The sequence below is a fragment of the Protomyctophum bolini genome, assembly GCF_963924005.1.
Source record: "Protomyctophum bolini genome assembly, chromosome: 11".
Taxonomy (NCBI): domain Eukaryota; kingdom Metazoa; phylum Chordata; class Actinopteri; order Myctophiformes; family Myctophidae; genus Protomyctophum; species Protomyctophum bolini.
This window is the reverse complement of record NC_137872.1, coordinates 29562792-29576214: the sequence shown is the minus strand read 5'-3', so window position 1 is coordinate 29576214 and position 13423 is coordinate 29562792. Positions and strand designations below refer to the sequence as shown.

The 13423-nt window shown below is 42.1% G+C and overlaps 1 protein-coding gene across 3 annotated transcripts in view; it reads right to left on the bottom strand.

The window, feature by feature from the left end:
• LOC308324299 (voltage-dependent L-type calcium channel subunit beta-1-like) overlaps positions 1-13423 on the bottom strand; it is a 36544-nt gene that overhangs the window by 1915 nt on the left and 21206 nt on the right. The window contains exons 4-12 of one of the 3 annotated variants that reach the window (XM_080776307.1): positions 11186-11305; positions 10569-10691; positions 10165-10301; positions 9371-9438; positions 7781-7926; positions 5146-5226; positions 4698-4756; positions 4458-4576; positions 583-734 (exon numbers count right to left, since the gene is read on the bottom strand). In XM_080776307.1, the coding sequence (XP_080632433.1) occupies positions 583-734; positions 4458-4576; positions 4698-4756; positions 5146-5226; positions 7781-7926; positions 9371-9438; positions 10165-10301; positions 10569-10691; positions 11186-11305 (1005 nt within the window). Of the gene's footprint in view, positions 1-582; positions 735-4457; positions 4577-4697; positions 4757-5145; positions 5227-7257; positions 7287-7780; positions 7927-9370; positions 9439-10164; positions 10302-10568; positions 10692-11185; positions 11306-13423 lie in introns of all 3 variants that reach the window. The other 2 variants (XM_080776308.1, XM_080776309.1) reach the window with 2 other exon arrangements.

The window sequence follows — 13423 nt, the reverse complement described above, 5'->3', positions numbered from 1 at the left end:
TATGCTGGATAGTCTGCCAAGAGGTTACTCCGTGGTGGGAAATAAATAAATAATAAAAGTACGATATAATACAAGAGAATGACAGCTTGGCACGCGCGACAGTAACTTTTATGTTTTGTAGAAGAGGCAAACTAATATATTGTTTATGCCGTTTATTTTACATGTGTACAGTGTAAACTTGAAACATTATTGTGCTGTAAAAAGGTCTCTTTTCCCTTGATCTTTATCTTTTTTAGTATAATAGTATTAGTTTACTATAATTAGATTAATACACAATAATCAACACTTTAATTTAGAACACATCCAAATCAAATCATACAAATACGTGTTCAATCAATCAATCATTCAATCAAAGCAAACAGCATAAACAATATTAGTTTGCGTCTTCTACAAAAATAAAAGTTACAAGTTACTGTCGCGTACCTCGGACGGAGGACAGTCTGGTGAGACCAGCGGTATTCTGTAGTGTCGGTAGGCCAATCAGAGGCAGACGGGGCGTTACCATGTCTATGCTCGGACGTAGAATAGATATACGCACTCCAGAAACACAAGATGCTTAGAGAAGTTTGGGTGATGCTTTACCTTAGGAGAGGCTATTTTGATATAGACAATGATGGGTGCCAGGGAGGTCTTAGATAGCTGGGAGGGGTGGTTGATTGTGTCTGCGTCCAAGGCAACCAGCTGCAGGGTACGTGCCAGCTCAAAGATGCGCTCAATCTCACTTTGAACCTCAGCTGAAGACCCAGAGAAGGAGATCATGTCAGTCCAGAATGTCAGTCATTACAAACTGTTAATGTGATCAACTATTTCCTGGTTGAATAGAGGACATTAGCGTTGGTCAGTCAAGCTGAAGACCCACACAATGTGCACAACTGGAATGTTAGTATCACCCTCATGCACACAGCACGCCAAATTTTGGTGAACGGTCTCCGAGCGTATGAATTGGAACCAATCACAGTTGAAGTTCCATTTATGCACAGCTAAATGGAACACCCTGGCATTCTCATTCCACTGCCACATTCCCGACAAGCAGGCCACCCTGACATACATCTGAGGTATATGAGTCTCTTGAAGGAAAGGGTCACTTCAGAATGATATGCCTGTGACACTTGAAGTAACTTAAGAACGCTATTTTGCACAGTGTAAAAAAAGAAGAAAAAAAAACATAAAGCAGAACCTTTATCAAACTGCATTAAGTGCATTAGTTTTTGTTAGCACTGAAAGACGCAGCAGTAATTATTCTATTAATCAAACCACTCAAGGCTGCTTGTCCGCTTTTCTTTCATTGTTCCTCAGTAATAGTTTACAAGAGCCTGGCTAATTCAGACCACAGAATTTTTTCTTCACAGCATTCAAATGCAAATGTATGCTGTCATACAATGGTGTCGTGGCTATTTTCGGCATGCAACGTCATTGTACGGTGATGTATAAATAGAGCTTGATATAGTTCTATCTCATTGCGAATATTTGGTCTGAACTAGGTGTTATGGCATAAATAGAAAGACAACCTCGCTTTATCAGCCTGAGGACGTGTGGAAGGAGGGAAATTAAAGGCAACAAGAAGGTTTTCCTCCCTTCCACTGGTCAAACTACAGTGAGTCTCACAATGTACACTGCTAAGTAGTAACAGATTACAAGGCCAAGCCAATCTGCAGAAAGAGTTGCAGTCATTCTGGCAGCCTCCAGAGGGCTGCAAGGTACAAAGGTAGATCTGGGGGCAGTCTAGTGAAACTGGGCTTCAATAAAGTGATAAGAGTAATTAACCTAAAAACTGTAACCCAGCAACAATGTCTATACACTACATATACACTACATATACTGTACAGTACAGTACATATTTCTTGCTAATAAATGTGGACAGTTTGGCACTCTTCCCCGTGATAGAGGTTTAAAAAAACTAAAATTCCAAAGCACAATTTATAGACCCTAACCCTTTTTTAGATGAGCTACCTACAGTACAGCGAGGGAAATTCTAGGTCACAGTGTGGGGGTCAGTACAGTGTGCTGAGTATCAGTTTCCCATGGGTGCTCATCCCTGTTCACAGTTTTGCCCCCAGGGACCCTATCGTGTTTCCCCTCAACCAGAGACAGCAGGTGTAGAGCAGCTAACAGCCATCCCAGTAGTTGCCCTTGGCTTGTTGTCTTCCTGTTCTGGTTTCCCTGTGCATTTCTGTTCGTTAAAGAGTCTACAGGCTGCCATGTAAAAACTACGAGGAACAGAGAAACTGACACACAAGCAGACAGGCATACACGTGATGTATGATGAATGCAGTGACAGAAAGGGGAGGGAAGAGGAGAAGATGCTTCATTGTGTTCCGCATGGACGGAGAGAGCCTACGTACCCATTACGTCTGAATCAAAAGAGGGTGGAGGAAGAGCGTGGTGGCAGAGGAAAGGCGAGGGAGGGAGGAAGGATGGGTGGATGACGGGTAGCAAAGACAGGATGAAGGGAGAGAAGAGATCAAACCCATGATAGTCAAACAGAAAAGGAATATACTGTAAGGGCAGAAAATGGCCACTTTCAGTGCTGTAGATGCCCAGCTTTAACAGGAAACCTCCATTCCTGTCGTACTGTGTTGACTTGGACAGTCAAGTACCAATACTCAATGTACCGCGTGAAACCCACAGGTGTCCGCACAAGCTGTTTTCCTGCCCCCATGCTAACAAATGCAGCCGTTATTATCACAGGCTACGCACGGAAGCAAACTCAGATTTTCCCCCTCTCTAAGTAAGTGGAAACAACAGTTTTCCTGCATGTATTCTCATTGAAACACATTGACCAGACATCCGTTGTGGCCAGATTTAGCAAGAACAGAGGTGCACAATTAAGGCTCCACCCACAACAACACTTGTGAGAGACACTTTTTTGGTGGGTTTCCAACGTAACGCATCTCAGCACTTTTTATATTATATTATATTTTATAATGTTATGCATAATATTATGTTTGTTTTTTGAAATAGTGGAAAGTAACTAAGTACAAGTAAAAAAATCTTCTAAATCCTCCAGTTTTCTGAAATAAATATTTTCACGGTTTTTCAAAAATAGCAGACCTACAAGCTCACCGAGTGGCGCGCTACGAGCTTGTAGATCTGCTATTTTTCAATAGCTAAATTATAACATAATGTTTAAAACACCAAAAGGGGTTCCCACCCAAAATGGGTTAAAGGAGAGTTCCAGACAACCCATTGTTTTTACTGAATTCTGATGATTGATAATGTATGAACCCCTGTTAGTGGCGGAGAAAAATAATAATATATATATATATACAGGGCACTGTGGCTTTAAGAAAGCTAGGTGGGCTCAAAACGGTCAAACGACGTGAAGCGAAAAAGGCAGGAAGCGGAAAAAAATGACGCGATTGAAGAAAAGATCCACTGTTTGACCCGCCGTACAGGTAAAACGCTGAGGAACGCTCAGCATGGAGTTCTCTTTCTTTTTTTGCTAATTGTCCAGTGATCAATGGATTATCATCATCATATTATTGAAGAAAACGAGTTGTCCGGAACACTCCTTTAAGTATACATTTTAAGTACTTTCGCTACTTCACTACTTACTTACTCCACAACAATTAGCTGAATACTTTAGGTACTAGTTACTTTGTAGATTTTGATTATTGTTATAAAAGACACTTCTTCAGCCCTATTTTACTACTATTTTACTGTCTATTTGAAAATATACAATCTACAAGCTCACAGAATGTTGCTTGCTTGTAGAACTGCTATTTTCAAACGACTTCTATACATTTATAAATGTTACCATTGTCACAATATTGCTTGCTCTTGCTTTGTTGGTTTGTAAAGTGTCTTGAGACAACTTGTTGTGATTTGACACTTTAATAAAATTGAATTGAATTGAATTGAATTTGATAACTGAAATATGGGACATTCTGCATAATGAGGAACAAAAAAACATTGCATGGATGCACCTGGGACGTATCCTGCAGTGACGTATCCCAAGGTCCAGTGCTGTCGCTACCTATACGCTCAATACGCACTGCGAGTAGGGCAACACGCCGAAGGAGGCAACAAAATGTGCCAAAAAGTGACAAACCCACCCTCAAAATAACAATTTTCACCGTGGCTCCGCTGCGTAATAACGAGCGGCCGTGTGTGCGTCCTCGCAAACAGCAAAAATAGCCGATCTGCATGAGCAATAGCAACGCTCTCGTCGGGAGGGGGGCAGCACAAATATCCTACGAGTACGGCAACCAAATGGTCAGCTACGTTCCTGCCAAAGTCATCGGGGGTTCTGCAGGCTCCATCTGGGCAATGGTGAATACGTTCTAGTTTCTACCAATACTTTTGTACTTTTACTCAAGAATTAGTTTAAATTCCGGACTTGTACTTGTAACAGAGTATTTCTACATTGCAGCATTGATACTTTCCAGTTCCACCACTGCTTTCTTGGTGGCAGAGATTTCATAGTTGTTGTGTTGTGTTGTGTTGTTTGCTAGGACTTGTCTTACCCAGGCTGGAGCGGGTACTGGAGCGCTCAATGATGGTGTGTTTACTGGGGTTGTTGAGGACGGATCGTTTGGCCAGTGAGATGTCAGCAGTGACCCGTGTGATGGATATCCTGAAACAAACACAACCAACACGATTTGGTACAAAGCCAATCGAAGCAGATACCTGTTGATGGTGATACCTGGTATCAAAATTGCAGCCGTGTTGTGCGGTAATTTGTCTATGACACTCACCTGCCCTCAAACTTGTGTTTTAGGAAGTCAAAGAGCGCCTTCTGCATCATGTCTGTCACCTTGAAGGCACAATGCACATTAGATCAACTATATGGCCAGGTGAAATAAACCATTAAATAATGGAAGGGGATATTCAGCTGTCAGACAACAATGATAGAAGAAACACTGTTAAGCAATTGGGTACTCTGAATGTCCCGCGATCTGCGATTTTGTTTTTTTACGTTTTTTTATAGTGAAAATAGCAAATCCACAAACGTCCTAATCTTTCACAATTCTAGAAAATCTTCACCTGCAGTATAATGAGTCTGACATGTCTTGACTTTACCCTGCAAAGCAATCCAATTGCGTGATTTCCCCTGACCAATCAAATATGGCGTAACTCCGACAGCTGAATATCCACTACCTGCAAGAATTCCTTTTATGTAGTCTGATTTGAGATTGGCCTTACCTCGTAGCCCTTGAGAGAAGGCCCTACTAGAATGATGGGTCTCATGGACGGAACCACATCGTAGGGGGGGACATGCTCCATCTGTGCCAGGGAGGACAGTACAGAGAATGTGGTGAGGCACATTTCTGTACAGTCTCTAAACATACACCACCGCTACACAAAGATAAAGCTCATGCAACCATGATATATGATATACAGTCACAGAAATACACTCACACATACATTAACACAAGCTTGTCTGTGAACGGAAATAAAAGCCTGGGTACCGAGGCAAACATACGCTCAACACGAAAGCCCCTCTCTCTACACTTGTTGGTCTCTGAGAAACTCATCATGCTACAGTCACATTGATATAGTGTCTTTTAGACACACTGTAGGAGTATATGCAGTGTTTATAAAGGTCCCAAACACATGAAATCAATTCCTCATTTCAATTTCTTAGTCTGCAGTCCAACATAATTAAACTATCCATAGTTAAATTGGATGCAGTAGCAGGAGAGTAAATGATGGATCTTCTGGCTAAGGTTCTGGTCTAATACAAAATGTCCTTTCAAGCCTGTTGGTGATTGCGAAACATATTACTATTTACTACTACTACACTAACACAAGAAGAAAGTAGTGTACCGTAGTGTTTGCTTTCAAAACATACATATTCACGTTTTCTTTTGTTGCTTACAGTATTTGTCCATACCAAAATATATCTATTATAGAATTCTGGAAACAAATACAACGTCTGCTTTAACTCACAATTCTCTCCAGTACCGCATTACATTCACAGTGAAAACGGGATGAGCACAGAGCTTATGCAAAACACCCACACACAATCAATCCATACCCCAGCATATAAACTTTAGGTGAGCATGAATAGTACACGATGAATCATAAGGACATGGTTCATCTATAAGCACCCCATACACATGTCCTCATTTGGAAGCAGTACAATGTAGTGATGAGAGTGTGAAAACAGTCACATATGTTCTGCTCTTGAAAACAGCATTGAATTAACACGTTTTCTTTTTTTCTTCTCGCGCCTCTATATTCCAAGCACGCTGCCCTCCTCTCTATTCTGTGCTGTTTTTCAATACACTGAAAGCAGCAGATAGAGCTGGAGAGCCCGGCTCCACCGCAGTACATTTTGCATTACATAAAACAGTGCAATGGGAGCTCACTTCACCCCATTTGTTTTCATGGAATCTAAAAATACAGGGTTTAAAAACTTTCACCATAAATGACTCTTGTCTCTGAAGGGGGCAATGCTGGAGGCACTGTGCATAACAAGCCAAAGTGCTCACGCGTTCAGAATTATCCGGCTGAACAATTTAGTATGATCAACAGGAGGCTGACGTCACACTCTCTAGACCTAATACATTAGTATACATTTTTAATACATTTGAGCATTAATACATTTTGGCATTCATTTTGGCACTCTTAAATTGATACTTGGGATTCTGCAAGTGTTATGTGTCTAAGTGTGAAAATGAATTGTGCTGAAAGGCTGAAAAAAGAGTCGATGCTATGGCACTGTCACTCAAATCAGCCGTAAAAAATGGAAATTAAATGACTGTCGGGTGCATTAGTGTTAGGGGAATCATTCTGCATACCGTGGTGATGGTGTGTGATTGGTCTAAACCTACATACTGATAACTGTGGCATAAGTATTTTTCAACCAGAAAACAAATCTATCTTGTTATAATTACTTGGAAGCAAACAAAGATATAATAAGTATAGTTAACATCTTGCACAGTTGTAATATAAGCCCTATTTTAAAAATAGCTCAAATAGCCAATCTACACATTCATAATATATCACGGTGGGATGCATTTTGAGCTTATAAATCTGCAATTGCTTTCATTTTTGAAAATCTTTTTCAAACCTAAAAAAAAAAGCCCAAAATAGGGACAGCAAGGTTAAAGTGGTTTAGGAGAGCTGGACAATTAGGGACCAGAGAGCAGTATCGTAGAGATGAGCCATTTTGAACCCTTGAATCTCTATAGCACAAACATCCGTTTGACACTAGCGGAGAAGAACAGACAACAATGCAACACAAAAGAAGAGGACACAGGATGCGAAGTTGAATGGTTAGAGGTTAGTCTCGTTAGAGAGAGCACTCACCGATTTCTGTTTCTGTTTAGCTGGACCACCTACATATCGTTCCGCACACAAACCCCACCAGAGAAAGAGCAAGACACATGAAAAAACAGACACAAAAAAGCACAACACACACAGAGCACATTTTGTTATTTACATGCTAGTTGGATTAAGAGGGTGGGAATTGGGAGAGGAGCTGTTTATTGACTAAACAGAGACCATTATAGAAATAATGACAACATCTACTGTAGTTCCAGTGGAAGAGAAATAAAAATGTTAGACTAAAATTGCAGTGGTTTCAAGTGGTCGTATGCGTTAGTGCAGCGCCTCTCCCAGTTGACGTGCACAGAAACAAACATCCAAACATAACTCAGCGTTTCCACGGTAACCATAGCCTGAGGGTCCAATCAGTGTTAGATTCAGAAGCTGGCAGCAGCAATGGGTCAGTTGTGAGCAGTTAGTCAGAAGCAGGCTGTAGAGGTCATGAGACCTGAGCACACCTGGGGGACCACTAGAGGGTGGGGCAAAGGGGGGGGCCTAGCGTTACCTTCTTAAAGAAGGGCAGTCGGTGGGCGTTGGCATGTGGGGACGTTACGCTGCCCGACGTGCCCTTAGGGTCACCCTGGGGCTCAGGGGGCTCCTCGATATCCAGGTCGATATCGTCATAGTTCACTGTGGACATGTCCAAGTGAGCTGAGGGAAAGGGCAGGGCGGCACGTGGAGAGAGAGGAACAGCAGGGAAAACAGAGAGAAGAGAGAAAGAGAGCAGGAGGAGGAAGCAGGAAAGTGAACAAGGATGACGAGTAAAAAACTAAACAAAAGTTCAAAATGAAAAAGGGGACAGAGTATATAGAAAGACTGCGTGTGAGATGCGTCCAAAAGATACAAAAATGAATAGAAAAAGAGATGGTACTGCATGGAGAGAAAAGGTCACAGGCTGAGGATCTAAAATAAAACAGAGCATGATTTAAACAGGAAATAACAGTGACCAGAGATTGAAGAAATGCAGTGGAGTTAGATGAAGCCAGGAGTGAATACACTGTCTGCAGGAACAACAGAGTGACACACTGAATCTGAGGCACAGCAAATGTGACATAGAAAGAAGAAAAAGAAGAAGAAGAAGAAGTAGAAGAAGAAGGAGATGATGATCAAGTGCTGAGGAGAAGCGCTGTAGCCGGGGTGGGAGTTCATATTTGGTAGTTTGTGGGGTAAAGATTGGCATGGGGGATTGGATCACTGTCCGGGGATAAATCCTACCAGCCCTGCGTGACTTTGGTAAATTATAATGTCGAGAAATGAATTCACTGACAGGTCACTGTTATATTACTGTGTAAAAACAAAAGGGGGAAAAAAATCGCAATCAACTGATTTGTATTCTTGTTCAGTTCAGTGCCTCCATTGTTAAACTACTAAACTTATTCAAGACAAGTTTCAAAATCATTTTGAAAATAGCAAATCTAGAGGTGCTAGCTTGTAGATATGCTATTTTCATCTCCATATTTTCATTTTAGAATTGAATTGGCAAACCTTTGCCAATAGTGACATGCCACATGTAGTGACGTAAAGTGGTAATGTGGTGACGTCGTACGGTATCAACAAAACGAATTAAAACGTCAATCGAGCTTGATGAATCTATTTTGCAGTTCCCTCTGTCCTATCCCTGTGTGTACATTGAGCAGCGGCGCTGTGTCTCAGTGCTGCGCACACACACAGTTGATCAGCTTCAATGATTGGAGTCCATTCCCAGCTCTATGTCAGTCCAGGCCTGTTGGCCAATGACAGACCTTACCTTCTCTCACTTCCATAGTACACACCGGCAAAGACGTGCCGTGATTCTTCATCATGGCTGACTAACTCCAATTACGAGCTACTATCTAGATCAGCCATACTGGCCCATGTCATCTCTCTCTGTCACTCACAGAATTATACACAAACTGACACATGCACGCACGCACACACAGTACAGTACAGTACAGTACAGTACAGTACAGTACAGTACAGTACAGTACAGTACAGTACAGTACAGTACAGTACAGTACAGTACAGTACAGTACAGTACAGTACAGTACAGTACAGTACAGTACAGTACAGTACAGTACAGTACAGTACAGTGAGAAAGGGTGACCCTTAAGCTCACCTGTGCCAGGTGGGGTGGGCCTGCGGGTTCCTGTGGCAACATCCAGACTGGAGCTGCCTCCGGATTTACTGTGACAAAAAACAGAGAAAAGGTTAGATGACACTAGAATTAACTAGAGCATTGGTTTTCAACGTTTTTCATATCTAGGCCCATTATTTATTCATCCGCGGACCACCATTTGATGAGATTTAGTCTCTCAAGACCCAAAACCTAGAATATGTTGTTGTATTTGGATAAGATTTTGTCCACATAATTCCACGCTGTATTGGTACCATAGGTGAGATAACAGGCAAACGCTGATCAGGGTGCAGTACTTAGTTTAGAGTACTAGTCATTGGTTAGAAAGTACTGCACCCACCAACTCACCATCATTTAGCTGGGGACCACCCACCCTGGACAAGACCTACGCTGTAAAGACTATCATTTGTTTGGGCGGAAGTTGCGGGATTTTAGCGGAAGTATCGCCCAAGGAAATGACGTTGATGCTTTACAAATCAGTTTACATTCTCCGCGAATGAAACAAGTGTTGTGATTGGTCGGGTAAATATCATATCCGGGGGAAATACATCTGACGGATGTTCCGGAGGATACGTCCGCCGATAGCTTCTCTGCCTTACGTTGTGACCAGGCTTTTCTTTTCGCAGATAAGTAAGCCTGGGGCCGAGGCTAGGGACCACCTGGAACCCCCTCAACAACCACTGGTGGTACCCGGAACACTGGTTGAAAACCGCTGAACCAGAGGTTTGCGCCACGTGTGTGCATGCATTCATGCAACAGAGGCTGTCGTCTTATACCTGGAGCTGAGGCGGTTCTGTCTCATCCTCTGCTCTTGCAGTAGACGGGTGTTCTCCAGTTTGACGGGGCTGGGGATAAAGCCAACCTCACAGCCTTCCTTCACCAGACGTCCAATCCACCAGTCGTTATTGTATTTCTGCATACAGACACACAGACACGTACAGATAAGCATTAATGACCTATAACCGGGGTCAGTACCACTGCCTCTTCTCGCTTTATTGCTTTACACAGTAAAATCACCAATGTTAATGTAACTCAATTGATGTGGTTCCATCTGTACAATTTCTGAGTTACATTAACACTATGGATTTTACAGTGTAGAAAAACACTAACGCAGAATCATGAATCATGTACAAATCAAACCAGCTTTATTTATGGATCAGAACATAATGGAGGGTCCCACCTCTTTGATGTGCAAGAAGTCTTTGGCTTCAAAGGATATGGCCATGCCCTGAACAGGTACGTCATCATTGGGGCCAGAGTTGTAACCCACATTTGTCCGTACAGCGAATGCCACAGGTTTGGTCTGCAGCAGTGAAGATCAAAAATACATGTTAAGCATGCAGAAAGAACAGCTTCCACCAGTGGGGGGGGGGGGGGGGGGGGGGGGTTGGAGAACTTAGGGTGCAAGTCACACTGAACTTTGATTCTGCCTATGCTGCAGATTCTGGCATTGCTTTTCAATGGGAACGGAGTGTGTTTTTAATTCTTTTCAGAAAACCGCGAACAGCAACAAACTGCTGCGTTCTCTTTGAAAAGCATTGACAGAATCCGCCGCGTAGGCAGAATCAAAGTTCGGTGTGACTGCACACGTAAACCATAGTATACTTCTATGTAGAAAGAAATAGCAAATAGGAAAAATAGCTGATATGATCTACCTAACATGATTTATCTGAATAGTTATTTTTTGTTAAGCCAAAGGACCTTTAATCAAACACTTTCAACAAATAACGACACCCCTGAATAAAAACAAATAAATAATGTTCAAACAGGAGTGCAGATCCTGATCTCTGATCTGACCTTGGCTTTCTCAAGCGTGGCGAGGGCCTGCCTGTCGGCTTCCTTCCTCAGGGCCTCTGGGTCTTCCTCCAGAGACACATCCGAATCTGACGGCCGACTAGTATAGGAGTCTGCAGAGCCCTGAAGAACACACAGACAGACGTCACATATTATGCAAATAGATTAAGGCGGCGTGGCCGGCGCTCTACCGTTGTTGACACTGTATGACACAGCCTTCAGCAAAGGAACATAGATGTGTACTCTGACACATATTTCACAAGGGGGTATAGCTCAGTGGTAGAGCATTTGACTGCAGATCAAGAGGTCCCCGGTTCAAATCCGGATGCCCCCTCTATTGTGTCCAGTATCTATTATGACAAACAAATACACACACAGTAGGGGAGCGGACGCATGAACATTTGGGAATAATTTACAGGCTAATGATAAAATTTAGATTGGTGTTGGTGTAGTTCAGAGGTGTTTTTCAGTGTTTTGTTATTGTGTAGTTCAGAGGTGTTCTCAGTGTTTTGTATTGTGTAGTTCAGAGGTGTTTTTCAATGTTTTGTATTGTGTAGTTCAGAGGTGCCCACACTTTTTAGACTTGAGAGCTACTTTCAAAATGACCAGCTCAACAAAATCTGCCCACCAAAATAATTATTATACCATTGCTGAAAATAGTTTAAAAATCGACCTGAAGGGGCTCTGGAATAGCGGCACTGGCGTTACATATATTCAATCAAGTCACCTTAATTCAAGCCAAAAAAATATATATATATTTAAATTAAATATTCTTTAAGGCCATGTCATGTGATCTACCTGCACAGCCTTTGTGATCTACCTTTTGGGCACCCATGGTGTAGTTCATGTGACGTGCTGCGTGCTATGTAATGTATTGGTGGCTATGTCGGACCATTTAATTTAATTTTGTGTTTATTACGCTTTCATGTGTATATCCTGGGTTTAAATAAGTTATATTGGGTTTACTCGTAAATCAACCCCACACTCCAACTGTGAGGGGCAGTAAAAACAGCAAGCAGACCAACTGAAATCACTTCAGACAGGCATGAAAAAACATACAGTATGTCAGGGTGTGTGTGTGTGTGTGTGTGTGTGTGTGTGTGTGTGTGTGTGTGTGTGTGTGTGTGTGTGTGTGTGTGTGTGTTTGCGTGCGCGTGTGTCCGCATGTGTGTGCGTGCACTTGACTGTGTGTGCGCGCATGTGTGCGATAATCACTCCATGCTTGGAGCCTGAATTCACTCCATGCTTGGAGCCTAAATTGATCATGTGTTTCTTTGCTGTGTTTAAGAGAGGATTGCAACCTAATCTAATCTAACAATGTACAGCCTAGCTCATAATGTATGGGGAGGAACTTGTATGGGGAGGAACATTAAGTCTTGCCAATGCCAGGCTACAAGTCCTGTATTACTAATGCTGTAATAATGCCATGAACGCCTCAAGAGAAATATGAACATCAATATGAACATAATCATATTATTGTAAACCAATATGTTTTGTTGCTCCTTTGCTGCGTTTCACTCCCCATCTCTCTCCCCCATTTCCAGTCAGCTTACTGTAAACTAACAAATAAAGGCAGAAAAAGCCCAAGAAGAAAGGCATGAGGTGCTAGGTGTGTTTCTTTCATGTTGTGGTGACAGCGCCGTGGCGTGGGGATGTCAGTGACACATAATAAACAGACGATAGAGAGAAGCAGAGATAACGGCTCACGGCTGTACTGGTTTATAATATTAGCAGAGTTATAAATTTATCATGAAGCGGCTACGGGTTTCCAAAGCTTCCATCAGTCATGCTGTGTAACCTGATGCTCTCTCTTGGCTGACCTGACCCTAAACCGCCCATACCACACAATAAAAAACCATAGTCTCCTGAGAGCCTAAAGTGCTTCATAGGATGGCAGAGAGTCATGAATAAAGATGACATCGTTTTTCTCCCTAGTAAATTCATTTTACTTAATGTTAGGCACTATCTAGTAGGGTTTCGTTTAGTTACATTTAATAGGCATGCATTTTGTTTGGTTTTATTAATACACTAGAGCAGTGGTTTTCAACCCCTTTCATATCAAAGCTCATTATATATTCGGCATTTGAGCCTCTGAGACCCAAAACTTAGAATATTTTGTCATCGTTGGATACGATTTTGTCCACATTTCCATGCTGTATTGATGTGGTAGGTACCATTAGGAGAGATAACAGGCAAACATCAATCTTCTAACTCTTGAGAGCGTAAAATGAAAATGTAGTT